Genomic DNA, 15,229 nt, shown 5'->3' on the forward strand with positions numbered 1-15,229 from the left:
TTTCAAACAATTTTTGCCCTTGAGAAAAAAAAATTGTTTTTGCTCAGAAACTGTAATAAGAATTTATTTGGGATTTCTTCACATATTAAAATCAAATGTAAAGAGTTGGTTTTTTTGGTACATGTGGTACATATGATGTGACTTCACAGATTTAGCTGCGAGGGTGTTCAAGAAGCAATTTCATGTTTAAAAAATGCAGTTATTTGCCACCAGGGGGCAGTGGTGCCCCCATCTAAGCAGCCTCAGACTCAAAGATAGACTTTGAGTAATAATATGGCAGTAATAATATTGTGTCCATTTCTTAACAGGATATATATATATATCTTAAAGATTAGCAAAGATCTTGATTACTGCTTATTATTAAAATTATCCTTCAACCCTGCATTTTTAGAAAATCTGCCACCCACTACTCTTATTCACCCTCTGTGATTAGACTGCTTCGTACTGTTTGGAAATCCAGCTTTTCCACGAACTTCCAAGTGGCGTTTCCCATGTAAGGGAAGCCTGGCCACTGATACCTTCTTAGGAGTTTTCTTCCACATTCTGAGTCCTTCAAGCTTTTCGTCTTTAGGCCACCGTTGTGCAAAGTTCACCTTTGCAGTCAAGACAGAGAGCAGTATGGTGGTCTTGAACATCATCATATTTTTGCTCTCCTGTTGCTCTCCTTGAAGTGTCCCCTTCCTTTCTTTTCATCTGTTAGCTTTTGCTCAAGTTCATCCTCCCATCGACATATCACTTTCCCTGAAAATCCTTTTCCTTCTGCTTCCAGCTGTTAAATACACCACTCAGCGTTCCTGTAGTGCTCTTGTTACTTCTGTCACACCATTTATCAAAACTAGTGTCATTACTGCTTGGCATGTCTCCTCTGCTCTCTGGGGAGACCCTGGGGTTTTCCTCGTGGGGCTCCCAGTGCCTGCCAGTTTGCTGAGACTTAATGTTACATGTTGAACAAGGGACTCCCACATAGATCAGATCTATAATGTTCCATCTGTTGCATTTCTCAGAAATTGATTCCAAAATAATGTAAATCTAAAACCTTGTGAGCATAGAAATAATATAGAAAATCTCTTGATCATATTTTATGGTAGTAAGTGGAAGATATATACTTAAGAATTTTAAGATCTGGTACACATGGATGGCTGGAGAAAATCCCATGAGAAACAGCTAAATGGTTTTCATGATGCCCCTAGAGCTTTACTTCTGCAAAAAGAAAAAAAAAATTCTAAAAAAATATTTCTTGGCTTGTGATCCCATTTGCTATTACCATATACAAACTAAGAGACTAGCTAGGCCCATTAGGTTCACTACCCCCTCCTCTGCCCACCCCATTGATACAGGAGCATATGCCTTTATATGTCATTTATGGCTTATGAACCTACTTCAGATATGACTCTAATAAATATCATCCACCCCAAAAGTAATTGAGCAGGTTTGTCTAGGTTCATATTCATGTATTAGTAACATGATAGCCAGGTAAGTCTGATCATGCTATTTGAAAGGCACTCTTGAAGGAGATCAGAAATTCTACATTAACTCCGGTGCTTAAGAAGACCTTAGCCTGAGTTCTCTAGCAATTAAGACAGCATTGTGAAGGGTGACTGTATCCTCCAAGGGAAAGATTTTCAGTTGGCAGACTCTGAATTGGGCAAATGGGTTCCACCATCCTGGACTGCTGAGAAGTATTATTGGTGATAACTGATAGCCCTTTGAGGATAATAAGGAGTTAATTCGTGGGAGGCTTCATATGAGAATTTACATACCCAGCAGAAATGAGGGAGTAGGGTTATAGGGAAAAGACGGATTGGGGAAAAGTGTTATAGTGAAACCATTCAAATGGTCTGAGAGAATAAGCGTTGTTACTAATAACATAAAAGTGGCAGGAAATGTGGGGTTTCATTTCTTCAGTTCCACATTTTATCTGTTGTGGTAGCCATGGAAGACCCTCTTTGTTATTTTATTTCTTTTTAAAGGAGGGGTAGAGAACAGAGAGAAGTCTATGGTTTCACTCTACTGCCAAGAGTATCAATGGAATTACAGAATCACTGTGATGAAATTAGGCTTTCTTGGTATGACCTTTAAGTTTCTGTTGGGTGGCTCTTCTCAAGATAGTTTTTCTTCTGACATGAACATTTCAGCAAAGCCCTGGAATCATGAGGACTATGTTAAATGATTCAGCTTACCTTGATTCTGCTCAAAGATGAGTTGACTGGGCCAGCCTACCACTTGTGTGTATGTGTGTGTGTGTGTGTGCGCGCATGTGTGTGTCTGCACACGCACAGACGGATGCCCTCTGAGACCTAGAGCCCAAGAGGACCGTGGTACCCCGCAGCCCCGCGCAGCATCTGCGATCCTGCGGCAGCTGCAGGCGCCCCGCCTCGTGCCCCAGTCTGCGGCTTGCCTGAGAACCGGCCCTGCCGTGTGTCCTGTTGGCTTCGTCGCTATCACTGGCTTTTTGGATTCTTTCTGTGGCTGGCTTGGTTTTCCTTTTCTTTTCATTCACTGTTTGGTGACGCGCTCATTTAAGTTCTGTTTAAATTTTGTGTGTCTCTCTTTCTCTCTCCCGGCTTGTTCCCTGTCTGTCCACGCTGTTTTGCTGACTGTCTTCGCTGCTCATTCCCTGCTGCCTCTAGTATCCATCAGGTGCAAGCTGCGGACCTGCGGAGAGTGTCTGCCCCCCCAGGCTCCTTCACCATGTGAGTACAAAGCCGTTCTGTTTTTACATTGTGTCTCAGCCTCATCTCCTCCTCAGGGCCAGAGGACCTGCCTCCTCGTCCTTCACAGGTTTGCTTCTCAGACAAAGAACCACCTCGCTGTGATTGTCCATTTTAGCCCTTCTTTGATTTGAGACACAGCTGTGAAGTTCTCTGTGTTCTATTCATCTCAGTCTTCTATGAGTTCACAGTTTAAGTTTTTTGATTAGATACTTCAGGGTCCAGAGTTGCACGGGGTTGTATGAAATTCCATACCAAGCTTTGGTTTCTATGGAAAATAAACCCATTATTAGACCATTCCATTGTCTGTGGCTCTGACCTTGAAGCAGCACCCGCTACTGTTGATTCTGTGGATGGACCCCTGAAATTATTGATATGTGTGGAGCTTTGAGTGTACGTACGTGCATCTGTGCGTTTTTCCAGGTTGAGCATCCGTAGTGGTAATAAATGATCAATGACCCAAAGTTGTTAATGAGTTGGCAAAATGCATTTTATACATAGTAGTTTGTACTTAGCACACTTTATGCTTTTTTTTTTTTTTCTGGTGAAGAACAGAAAGAAATTTACTTTTTTAGCACTTCAGGACTTTTTTATGCTGTTGCCTCTGTCTTGCCCTTGCTTCTTTTCTCCATCTTACATATACTTGTATTATGTTTCAGGTGCTATTAAAGGTGCTTTACATACATCAACTAACTTACTCTCCAAAACCCCTATGCTATAAGTTATAATTACCTCCATGATATATATGAGGGATCTGATGAACAGAGAAGTTAAGTAACTTCAGGAAGGTCACACAGCTAATAAGTGGTAGAGTAGGATTCATTCTTCTGCAGCCTGGTTTCAAAATTCATGCTCTTAACAATTTATGATCTGCCGTTTTCCATCTATCAGTATCCTTGTATTTCTCAGGGCTCAGTTGAGTAACTGCCTTTGCTAAGAACTATACCTTGATAATTGCTGGTAGAACTAGTTATGTCCTCATTGGAATTCACTATTATAATGTTGTACTTATTATAGTTCTCAAGGTATAATTGATTGGTACTAATTATATTAGCTCTATATCTGTGTATATCCCACACTACACTTAGGCTATATATGTAAATTAAATCATTTACAGTTATCTTCCTATGATTTTTGTATTCCCAGTCCTGATCACAGACCTTAACACAAGTATTCTGAAACTAGAAAGAATTGTTGGTTGGTTGGTAGAATGAATGAATGAAAGAATGCATGTCTAAATAGAACTGTGCCAATATCTAACATCTAGGGATGTGCCAATGTGACTCCTGAAGTTCAGTTATTATAATTTTGCTTCAACTCTAATCATGTGGAAACATGCTTATTTATTCATTTATTGCAAAATGTTTTTCTAAAAGTATTAATTTGTACTTGCTCTGTGTCAGATGCTCTTTTCTGCCTGGTATTTAGGGTTGAGCACAACAACCATATACTTTCATGGAACTCAGTATTGACTGGTCAGACAGCAAGAAAATAGCACTTACTTTCTAATTTGGCAGCTGTTACTGGGTATATTATCCTACATAAGTCCTGTTCAGTAAATATGAGTCCAGAATGGCCCTCAGTGTTCATTATTTTCAGCTCCTTTGCTGATAGAATTTGAACAATTGAGAATATCAACAGCAGACATCTGATGATATTTGTCATGTTTCTATCACCATTTAAGCTTTCACTGCGTTTGTTTTCACCATATAATTTAAATGAGGCTCTTTTTTCCCTTCTTTTCTTTTTCCAGGTATGTATGCTATAGGAAGGTGAACTGTCCTGTTACTTTTCATAGAGTGTAACAGGACCCCAGATATGGCCACTTAAAACTTGACTACTGATCTAAAGTATCTTATATATGCTGTGTTAATTAGTGCATATTATAGATTTTATATCTATATAACTGATGACTTATATAATAAGTGTTTATTAGAGTATTGTTTTAAAAATGCGGTAACTAAACACTGTCAGATAGAGCAAGGAAATTGGAGAAAAATCCAACCACGATAATGAGCGTTGCCTTTGTATACTGGGCTGGCCAAAAAGTTGGTTCGGATTTTTCTGTAAGATGGTGTGGAAAAACCCAAACTTACTTTTTGGCCAAGCCAATATTATGGCAGAGGTAAACTTAGCTTAGACCCACTCTCATGCTGCCGCTTGCAGCAGTATTTGAGAATCACATTAACCTTGCTTCGGTCCTCACGAAAGTCAGGATGCCAGTTTTGTGAGCTAAACTTTGATTTTTTTTTTTTTTAACTCTGTATCAGCTATTCTCTGCTCAGAACAACTCTTTTTTTTTACAGATGATCTTTCCTTTGGGAGAAACCTCTTTATGCTGTTTCTAAATCAAATGTTACTTTGCTAAAGCAACTTGAATTATCCTTTCTCTCTAGCTTTCCAATGACTTTTTTTTAATTAGGGAGGAAGTCATGGTTTTGACATCGTAATGCATAAATTGTTAGGAATTGCAGCATACTATTAATGTGTGCCTACATGGGAAATTTCAGCTTTATACAAAGAAGAATCTTGAAATGTTTGTTTTGATCACATATGACCATATATGAGGATAAACTGAACTGAACTGATGAGGGTAAAGCATCTGCCTGCCAATTCAGGAGACACAGGAGATTCAGGTTCAGTCCTTGGGTCAGGAAGATCCCCTGGGGGAGGAAAGGGCAACCCACTCCAGTATTCTTGCCCAGAAAATCCAATGACAGAGGAGCCCAGCGGGCTGTGTCCATGGAGTTGCAAAGAGTCAGACATGACTGCGTGACAACAACAACAAATCAAAGGTATTTAGTGCCTTCATCCAACAGAACAAAATAAAGTAAATGAAATATTTCACTACAAATTTGAGGTTCTGTACCTTTTTTTTTGTTTTTTTTACATCAGAGAAAAACTATAATTCCCAGAGTTGGCTTCAGTTCAGTCACTCAGTCGTGTCCGACTCTTTACGACCCCATGGACTGCAGCACGCCAGGCTTCCCTGGCCATCACCATCTCCCAGAGCTTGCTCAAACTCATGTCCATTGAGTCAGTGATACCATCCAACCATCTCATCCTCTGTCGTCCCCTTCTCCTCCTGCCTTCTATCTTTCCCAGCATCAGGGTCTTTTCTAATGAGTCGGCTCTTGGCATCAGGTGACCAAAGTATTGGAGCTTCAGCTTCAACATCAGTCCCTGCGATGAAAAATAAGGACTGATTTCCTTTAGGGTTGACTGGTTTGATCTCTTTGCAGTCCAAGGGACTCTCCAAAGTCTTCTCCAATACCACAGTTCAAAAGCATCAATTCTTTAGCACTCAGCATTCCTTATGATCCAACTCTCACATCCATACATGACTACTGAAGAAACCATAGCTTTGACCGGACAGACCTTTGTTAGCAAAATAGTGTCTCTGCTTTTTAATATACTGTCTAGGTTGGTCATAGCTTTTCTTCCAAGGAGCAAGTATCTTTTAATTTCATGGCTGCAGTCACTATCTGCAGTGATTTTGGAGCCTGAGAAATAAAGTCTGTCACTGTTTCCATTGTTTTCCTGTTTTCCATAAAGTGATGGGACCAGATGCCATGATCTTCATTTTTTGAATGTTGAGTTTTAAGCCAGCTTTTTCACCCTCTTCTTTCACCTTCAGGAGGCTCTTTAGTTCCTCTTCACTTTCTGCCATGAGGATGGTGTCATCTGCATATCTGAGGTTGATATTTCTCCTGGCAGCCTTTATTCTAGCTTGTGCTTCATCCAGCCCAGCATTTCACATGGTGTACCCTGCATATAAGTTAAATAAGCAAGGTGACAATATACAGCCTTGATGTACTTCTTTCCGATTTTGGAACCAGTCCATTGTTCCATGTCCGGTTCTAACTATTGCTTCTTAACCTGCATACAGATTTCTTAGGCAGGTCAAGTGGTCTGGTATTCCCATCTCTTGAAGAATTTTCCACAGTTTGTTGTGATCGACACAGTCAAAGGCTTTGGCATGGTCAATAAAGCAGAAGTAGATCTTTTATTTTTCTGAAATTCTCTTGCTTTTTCTATGATCCAGTGGATGTTGTCAATCTGATCTCTGGTTCCTCTGCCTTTTCTAAATCAAGCTTGAACATCTAGAAGTTCTTGGTTCATGTACTGTTGAAACCTAGCTTGGAGAACTTTGAGCATTACTCTGCTAGTGTGTGAGATGAGTGCAATTGTGTGGTAGTTTGAGCATTCTTTGGCATTGCCTTTCTTTGGAATTGGAATGAAAACTGACCTTTTCCAGTCCTGCAGCCACTGCTGAGTTTTCCTAATTTACTGGTATGTTGAGTGCAGCACTTTCACAGCATCATCTTTTAGGATTTGAAATAGCTCAGCTGGAATTCCATCACCTCCACTAGCTTTGTTCATAGTGACGCTTCCTAAGGCCCACTTGACTTCACATTCCAGGATATCTGGCTCTAGGTGAGTGATCACACCAATGTGATTATCTGGGTCATGAAGATCTTTTTTGTATAGTTTTTCTGTGTATTCTTGACATCTCTTCTTAATATAACTTGTAACCTGGCCATTCTTACTTTCTTTTTTCTTTTTTCTTGAGATATAATTGACAGCTAGCATTATGTTAGCTTCAGGTGTACCACATAATTATTCAGTGTTTGTTTATATTGTGAAATGATCATCACAATAAATCTAGTTAATATTGAGTTGACCAAAAAGTTCATTCAACTTTTTCCATAAGATGTTACCATGAAACCCAGTATCTATCATCATGTATAATTACAAGTTTTTTCTTATGATGAGAGCTTTTAAGATCTCTTAGCAACTTTAAAATAGACAATACAATGCTTTTAATTCTAGTCACCATGCTGTACATTACATCCCCAGGATTTATTTATTTTATAATGGATGCTTGTACCTTTTGACCCCCTTCACCCATTTCACCCTTTCTCTCCACAGTGTTGCTCAAAGAATTATTAGAGCAGTCCCTCAATTAATAAATTCATTATAATTAATGCCTTTACAGTAGAATCCCCATTGAAGTCTACATACATGCACTATCTCATAAATTATGAATACTCATGTTATGTGGTCATGCCCAAAATGCCCCCAAAAGTGTGTGTGACTGTAAAATGAGTCTTTCTGGAACTCTTTCACTTTTAGGAGTTCTTTTCATTAAGTTCTGTTTCTCTCCTGCTCTTCCTCTACCAAAATGAAATAATGTGAACTGGTTCCATATTATTTATTCATTTTTTATCTTTCAAAAATATTATTCAGTATCTGCTTTAGATTTCAGATACTCTGTGGGATTCTGGAGATAAGAGATTAGAAAGCTAAGGTTACTGCCCTGGAGAAATGGATGCACTGTAGGAATAGGCCTACGGTGTTAACACAATTCTGACACAATGTGAGAAGTGTCCAAATAGAGATTCTGGTTGCACTTCATGTGAATAATCTTTTATTGAGTATTTACTATATTTGTTTTTATACTTTAATATTTAAAATTAATATAGGGTCAAATTGACTTTTTTGATATATAGTTCCCACTTTTAAGACATGTATCGATCCATATAGCCAGCATCGTAATCAGGCTATAGAAGGATTCTATCACTCCAAATAGCTGCCTTGTAATCTATATCCTTTATGATCACACCCTCTAATCCCTGCATCTCTCATCTCAGCCTCTGACAACCACCGATTGCTGTAGTTTTGTGTTTTGAAAAAGCGAAAGTGTTAGTTGCTTCAGTCATTCCTGACTCTTTGCAACCCCATGGACTGTAGCCCACACCAGGCTCCTCTGTCCATGGAATTCTCTAGGCAAGAATACTGGAGTGGGTTGCCATTTCCTTCTCTAGGGGATCTTCCTGACCCAGGGATTGAACCTGGGTCTCCTGCATTACAGGCAGGTTCTTTACCGTCTGAGCCACCGAAATTGGCAGCCCCAGTGTTGTGTTCTAGAGAATGCCATATAAATGGAATCACACAATATGCAACCTTTATTACTGGTTCCTTTGATTGAACATAACATTTTGATATTTATCAGAGTTGTTGCATATATTAATCATTTGTTCCTTTTTGTTGCTGAATGGTATTCCCTGCATGGATGTTTCCATTTATTTACCCAATAACCCAAAAAGACATGTGGGTTATATCCAGTTTTGGGTGATTCTGAATAGAGATGCATTAACATTGATGAACAAGTTTTATGAAAACTAAGTTTTCATTTTTCCAGGTTAAATACTTGGGAGGGATTCCAGGGTCATCTGGTAACTTCATGAGAAATCAACACTGTTTTCCATAGTGGTTGTACCATGGGATTGTACCATTGTGGTTATACCCTTCTGCATTTCCACCAACTGTGTATGAGAGTTCCTGTTGTCCCCCATCTCTTTCAGCACTGAGTAATGTCAATATTTTAAAATTTTAATCATTTAATACCAGTTTCATATGACCATTTCATATGACTATTTGCCAGCTTTTATACATTCTGTAGTGAATCATCCTCTCGAGTCTTTGCACATTTCTTAAATTGGGCTGTTTGTTTTCTTCCTGTTGAGTAAGTTGGTCAAGTATTTTGGATCCAAGCCTTTGTTAGATATGTGTTTTGCTTAATCATTTCTTCGTTTTAGAAAGCAGTGGAATCAGCTTTCAGGCCACAACTTCTGACTCATCCTCTGAGCGTGAGTTGTATTTTCAGAGCCTTTGCAGGGCTGTTCCTGTCTGTCTGGCGTGTACCCCACCAAGTTGCAGGGTGGAACCTGAGTGGAGGTTGCTCCGTAGCTTTAGTTCCCAAGGTCTGCGGTACTATGTTTAGGGTCAGATTCACACATCTGAGAAATGAACAACTGCATTTCTGCAGTTGAGAAATGAACCCAAGTTCACGAACGTCACTGTGGAGTTGTTTCCCCGAGCTCCTCCCTCTCTCTCTCTCTCATCGTCTCCAGCACTTTCCCATTTCTTAGGGCTCCCTTTTCAGATCCTTCAGCCAGAACACTAAGGCTTTAGTTACCTCATTCTGCTGCATACCTCCTAAAACCATGTTCACCTCCAGGACCAGGGAATGAAATGACCGAAAGAGAAAGAGAAGCATGGTGGTTTATCCCACCCTCTTGGGACCACAGCTCCTCTCATCAGAGAGGAAGATTCCCTTTCTTTAAAGTTTGTTTTTTTTTTTAAAGTATAGTCGATTTGCAATGGTTGTGTTAATTTCTGCTGTACAGCAAAGGGACTTGGTTATCCGTATGTACATTCTTTTTCATATTCATTTCCATCATGGTTTATCCCAGGAGGTTGAATATAGTTCCCTGTGCTCTCCATAGGACCCTGTTGTTTATCTTCCTCTCTTTATAGTTTTAAGTACCTAAGACCTTTGTCATTGCTGCTGCCAGCACAGCAAAATTGCCCGAGTGCTGAATTCTGAGAAGATGGAGCAGGAATAAAAGAGGAAGATTTCCCCCAGTTTCCCTTTCCTATCCTCACATCAGTTCAAGGGCTCTCCTAGAGCTTTCCTGCCTTTGCCTGTTGTCCATTTTAGGCTTTGTACTGCCTGGAGTCCAGACTAGGGTTGATTAGAGGTCAGAGGAGGAGAGAGCTCACCATTAGTTGGATGGTATTTTAAATTCTGGTCTTCTCCCTGTCATTTATTTTTCAAGTTCTTAAATACCTGTTTTATGCATTCTGTCCAGTTTTTGTGGCTGCATTCATTGGGGGAAAAGAATGGTGGGTGCTTACCTTCCTCACCCAGAACCAGAACTTCTCTGCTCTTGCTTCTTTTTTTTTTTTTTGGCTGCTTTGGGTCTTAGTCACTGCACAAGAAGGGGGATCATCTCTGTGTCTTGCAGGATCCTTTGTTTCTGGGTGCAGGCTCTCTAGTTGTGGCACTTGAGCTTCAGTAGTTGTGATACACGGACTTAGTTACACTATGACATGTGGGATCTTACTTCCCCAGCCAGGGATTGAACCCGTGTTCCCTGAATCCCAAGGCATATTCCCAACCACTGGACCACCAGGAAAGTCCATCTGCTGTCTTTTAAAGCAGAGAGTTTTCACACTGTATCCTCTTTTTACCTGATACAGTAACTCAGAGGGTGCCATAGCTAAGCTCTGCAGAGAAACCGGTGTGTTTTCATCTGCAACCAATCAATGTTAATTGTAATAGGCAATCTTGCACAACAGTCAAAATTTAAACATAAACAAGATGCTACCCGATGCTAAATTGCATGGATTTGCTTGTTATCTTGGGGAAGGCAGAGTTAGACACAGGTCCTTGAAAAAAGTATGAATTATTACCTTTGACCACAACCTGACTATGACTCTACATTCTAAACTTGCTTCCAATTAAGTGATGGCTTCTTGGTAAAGGATGAAAGCAAATTGATTTTTTGTTCTAGGAAGAAAGGGAGTTTTACTAAGAGAAAGAGAAATATTTTTGATGTGTCTATCTTTTTCTTTTGAGTTGAGTTTAATAATTTATTTTTTGAGAAATAGCCAAGAGAGAACCAGGAATCTTTAATCTTCATGATTGGAAAAAATATAAATTGGTCACAGGTGGTTTAATATTTGCATGCCTCTGGCCAAGGAAGTAAACTAGAAAATTCTTTGAAATGCTTTCTAAAAATTTGGTCACTTTGTCTCCAACTAGTCACATAAAACCTTTTGTTTCGGCATTTTCTTGAATTGTGCAATATGCTATGAAAAGCCTATTTATTTTGTTTATTCAGTACTGGCCCTTTAATTAGAAAATAAGATTCAGTATGCTTTTTCCAAAACCCTTTCTCTTTTCCTTTCTTCTTTCAGTAAACTTCACTCTTCCACACCCTGGACTCTCTCAGGGAGTAGGAAGAGCCTTGTCAACATAGAAATTTACATGCATGCCTTTGGAAACCATGAGGTTTACCTCTAAAGTAGCCAAGAAGACCCATCAGACATGATTTGCCTTGGAATGAATTAAGCTTATTGGTGAACACACCACCTTCATGGAACCTCAGGGTGAATAGCACTCCTGGGCCTGTTAAACCTACAGAAGAGGGCTTCATGCCTGGGGCAGGAATCTGCCCATATTTTAGTCCGTGGATTATTATTTTGGGGTCATAATTTCTGGACCCAAAAACCAATTGTGACAGTACTAAAAAGGCCTAGGTATGCACAAAATTGTGAATGTATTTGTTGTTAATGCTTGTGTTATTATTGTATGATTATCTCTGAGTAGGAGGTTTACATATCATTTTTAAAATTGATTTTAATTTTTGACTGATTTCAATGAGCACATGTCTGTAAAGGGGAAAAAAAATAGCCATTTGTAAAAATGTCTCTGCTTTAAAAGGCAGCAGAGGAAATTCCCTGTGGTTCAGTGGTTAGGATTCAGTGCTTTCACTGCCAGAGCCTCGGGTTCCACCCTTGATCAGGGGAACTAAGATCCTCTGTGCCCTGTGGCGTGGCCAAAAAAAAAAAAGGCAGGAGAGAATTCTGGTTCTGAGTAAGATGGGTAAGCACACACTCCACTCCCGCCCTCCCCTAGTGAATGCAGCTATAAAACCAAAAGGAAAAAAATGAAATTTAAAAGAACAGGAGAGAATTGTTGAATCTGCTGGTTGAGCAAGTGACATTTCTTTCAGTTCTACTTCAGAATCAAATGGCAAAGCATAATAGTTAGGCTATTTGCAAAGTAGAAATGGACTCACAGACATAGGGACCAAATTTATGGTTATCAAGGGGGAAAAGCGGGAGGGAATGAAATTGGGAGATTGGGATTGACCTATATACACCACCGTGTATAAAACAGATAACCAGTGAGGGCCTGCTGAATTGCACAGGGAACTCTACTCAATTCTCTGTGGCCAGCTAAATGGGAAGGAAATCTAAGAAAGAGGGGATGTGTGTATACATATAGCTGATTCACTTTGCTGGACAACAGAAACTAACACGATGTCCTAAAGCAACTGTATTCCATAAAAGAGAGAGTTAGCTTCAGGCTTTCTGAAGATAAAGCTATTTGTGCTCTGATCCTCTGAGCAGAGGAAGCTGCTAAGCTTCCCTGGTCTTTTCTGCTCCCTCCTTTCTCTCGCTTCCACCCCCACGTCTTCTGAATTCCTAGTGGTTTCACTCCCCGCTGTCCACAGTTCCTAGACCTTCAATTATGTCAAACTGTCGTGCTTTCGTTTTTTCCTCTGCCACCCCTCTCTGCTGGTTCCGTAAGATCGATACACCAGAGAGAAGGAGAACTCCGTGGGATTCATCTCATTCCACTTTCCTCGCTTGAATCCAGGCTGCACATCAGCTCACTGGTTTCTTTCCCCCCTGCAGCTCTTCACCCCACCTGCACTTCTGTCCTCACCCAGGTAGCAGGGGCAGGGGCCTTTAGTGACTTAAAGACCAGGGGGCGGCAGGAGCTCACCCAGGTCTCTAACTGCGGGGTCTTCCTCATTCTGTAGACCCAAGCCCCAGAAAGACGGCCTCTGTTTTGAGTGAATATGTGAGCCCTGCTCTTGTCCCTGTGACATTGACCTGATAGTACCCTATAGTATACTTTTTGCATTTCGGTTTTTCAGATATTAAAAAGAAATGCAGTTGGTCCCTGGGATTCTTATCAGCTCTAAAGTTCTGTCATGTGAAAGTTCAGGGCATGACCCTAGACTCTATGAAGATCTGCCCCAAAGGGATCTAAGACATGAAGTATGTGAGACATGCCTTGGGATGGGGACAGGGTCATTCTTTATCCTTAGTACCAATCAGGAGGCCAGGCTGTGTACCATCTGGCTACACTTTCAACTTGCTCTCAGCAAGAACCTGCGTGGGTTTTTTCATTTAGCCAGAGAGATAATATGGGCCTGATATTTGTGATCAAATCTAACATCCTGATAACTGTTTGTGGCAACAATTGCTATCATTCCCACCCGATAGATGAGAAGACCGAGAATAAGAAATGCTGGGAAACTTGCCCAAGATCAGGTGGCATAAGTCATAAAAGGTAACATCCAGGGCTGTTTGAGGGTGACGTTTAAGGCACTAAATTGTGCTGTTGATATAACTTCTGGTCATTTTCTTGTGTGTGTGTATTTTTATATATGTAACTTCTGAGTTTTAACCAAATCATCCTATGTAAACTCCCCCTTTTAAGAAAACCTCAGGGATAACATGTTAGAATTCAATTTCGAGTGTTTCAAATGTGTGAATCTCTAGGATTGCAGATTTGAAGTTTGTGTTATTGTATGAAAAATGTCAGAATGACAAACCCCAGTTAAAAATAAATTCTCGCACAGCTAAAGAAGGTGGGGAGTCTTTTAGGCTTGTTTGTAATGGTGTTGGGTCTGCGAAAGAGACTTGTAGGGGCGGGTCCTGCTCACATCCTCAGGGGACGGGTGGTGCCTGTGTTCTCTCGGCAAAGGTGATCGTGGCTCCAGCATCTGCTATAATTACGTAAAGGGGTATTAGGACTCCCTCAACATTTAAAGCTATATCTCATTGCTTTTAAAATTTACAGATGAATTATTCATGGCTGCGTAGGTGTAGAAACAGTCTTGCAAGTCAGCACTTCTTGTATAATAAAAGGTCACTTCAAAAGAAGAAAAACAGCAACGACAAAAAAAGTGAAGCTGATCCTTAACTCAGGTGTTTGTACAAGGGGCAAGGCATGGGGCCCAGTGAGCTTCAAGGTAAAGAGGAAGGTTTTCAGTCATGCCTGACCCTTTGTGACCCCATGGACTGTAGCCTGCCAGGCTCCTCTGTCCATGGAATTTTCCAGGCAAGGATACTGGAGCCGGTTCCATTCCCTACTCCAGGGGATCTTCCTAACCCCGGGATGGAATCGGTGTCTCCTGCCTTGTCAGATGAATTCTTTATCACTGAGCCATCTGGGAAACCCTCAGGAAGGTTTGGGCACAGTCTGTTGGGGAGGAAAATTCATGAGTTGTGTTTGTTTAATCAAAGTAAATTTTAGAAAATTAAAAATGAAAAGGCCTGAGGTTAGAGGTAACATTAGTCCAATAAACACAACAATGACTTTTTAAAGATTCCGCATACTCTGACTTTGAGGAAAAGAAGCAGAAATTAAGGTCTGATCATCCCAACAGTGACATTAAGCCAGGAGAAATTTCCAGTTCATGTTGGAGTTTTGGAAAGCGAATAATTAGACTTCTCTCATTCTTCTATTATGTATTGTTTTATCAGCCATAATTTTAGGATTAAAACTAAGTGTGTTATTTTTCCTAGTGCATCTTTTCAATAGGCATCTGTATTACTTTACTAGGGCTGCAATAACAGAGTACCCAGATACAGAGGCTTAAACAGAAACTTATTTCCTTGTAGACCTGGAAGCTGGAAGTCTGACATCGAGATGCTGGAAAGACTATTTGCTTCTGAGGCCTCTCTTTGGCTTATAGATAGCCATCTTCTCCCTGGATCTTCACACTGTTTCCTCCCTGTCTGTCCATCTCCTAATCTCTTCTTCTTATAAGGACACCAGTCAGATTGAATTAGGGTTCACTCATATGACCTCATTTTAACTCAGTTCATCTTTGAAGACTTTATCTTCAAATACAGTCACTTTT

At 40.3% G+C, this 15,229-nt stretch overlaps 1 protein-coding gene across 9 annotated transcripts in view; it reads left to right on the plus strand.

Moving 5' to 3' along the window:
• The window catches only part of DGKI (diacylglycerol kinase iota), a 502,817-nt gene that overhangs the window by 336,191 nt on the left and 151,397 nt on the right, over positions 1 to 15,229 (plus strand). For 7 of the 9 annotated variants that reach the window (XM_070465256.1, XM_070465264.1, XM_070465269.1 and 4 more), the window contains one exon: positions 2,631 to 2,693. The exons of the other annotated variants lie outside the window; for them this stretch is intronic. In XM_070465256.1, the coding sequence (XP_070321357.1) occupies positions 2,631 to 2,693 (63 nt within the window). The remainder of the gene's footprint in view (positions 1 to 2,630; positions 2,694 to 15,229) is intronic. 9 annotated transcript variants of the gene reach the window in all.

This window comes from Odocoileus virginianus, chromosome 1 (genome assembly GCF_023699985.2).
Source record: "Odocoileus virginianus isolate 20LAN1187 ecotype Illinois chromosome 1, Ovbor_1.2, whole genome shotgun sequence".
Lineage (NCBI taxonomy): Eukaryota > Metazoa > Chordata > Mammalia > Artiodactyla > Cervidae > Odocoileus > Odocoileus virginianus.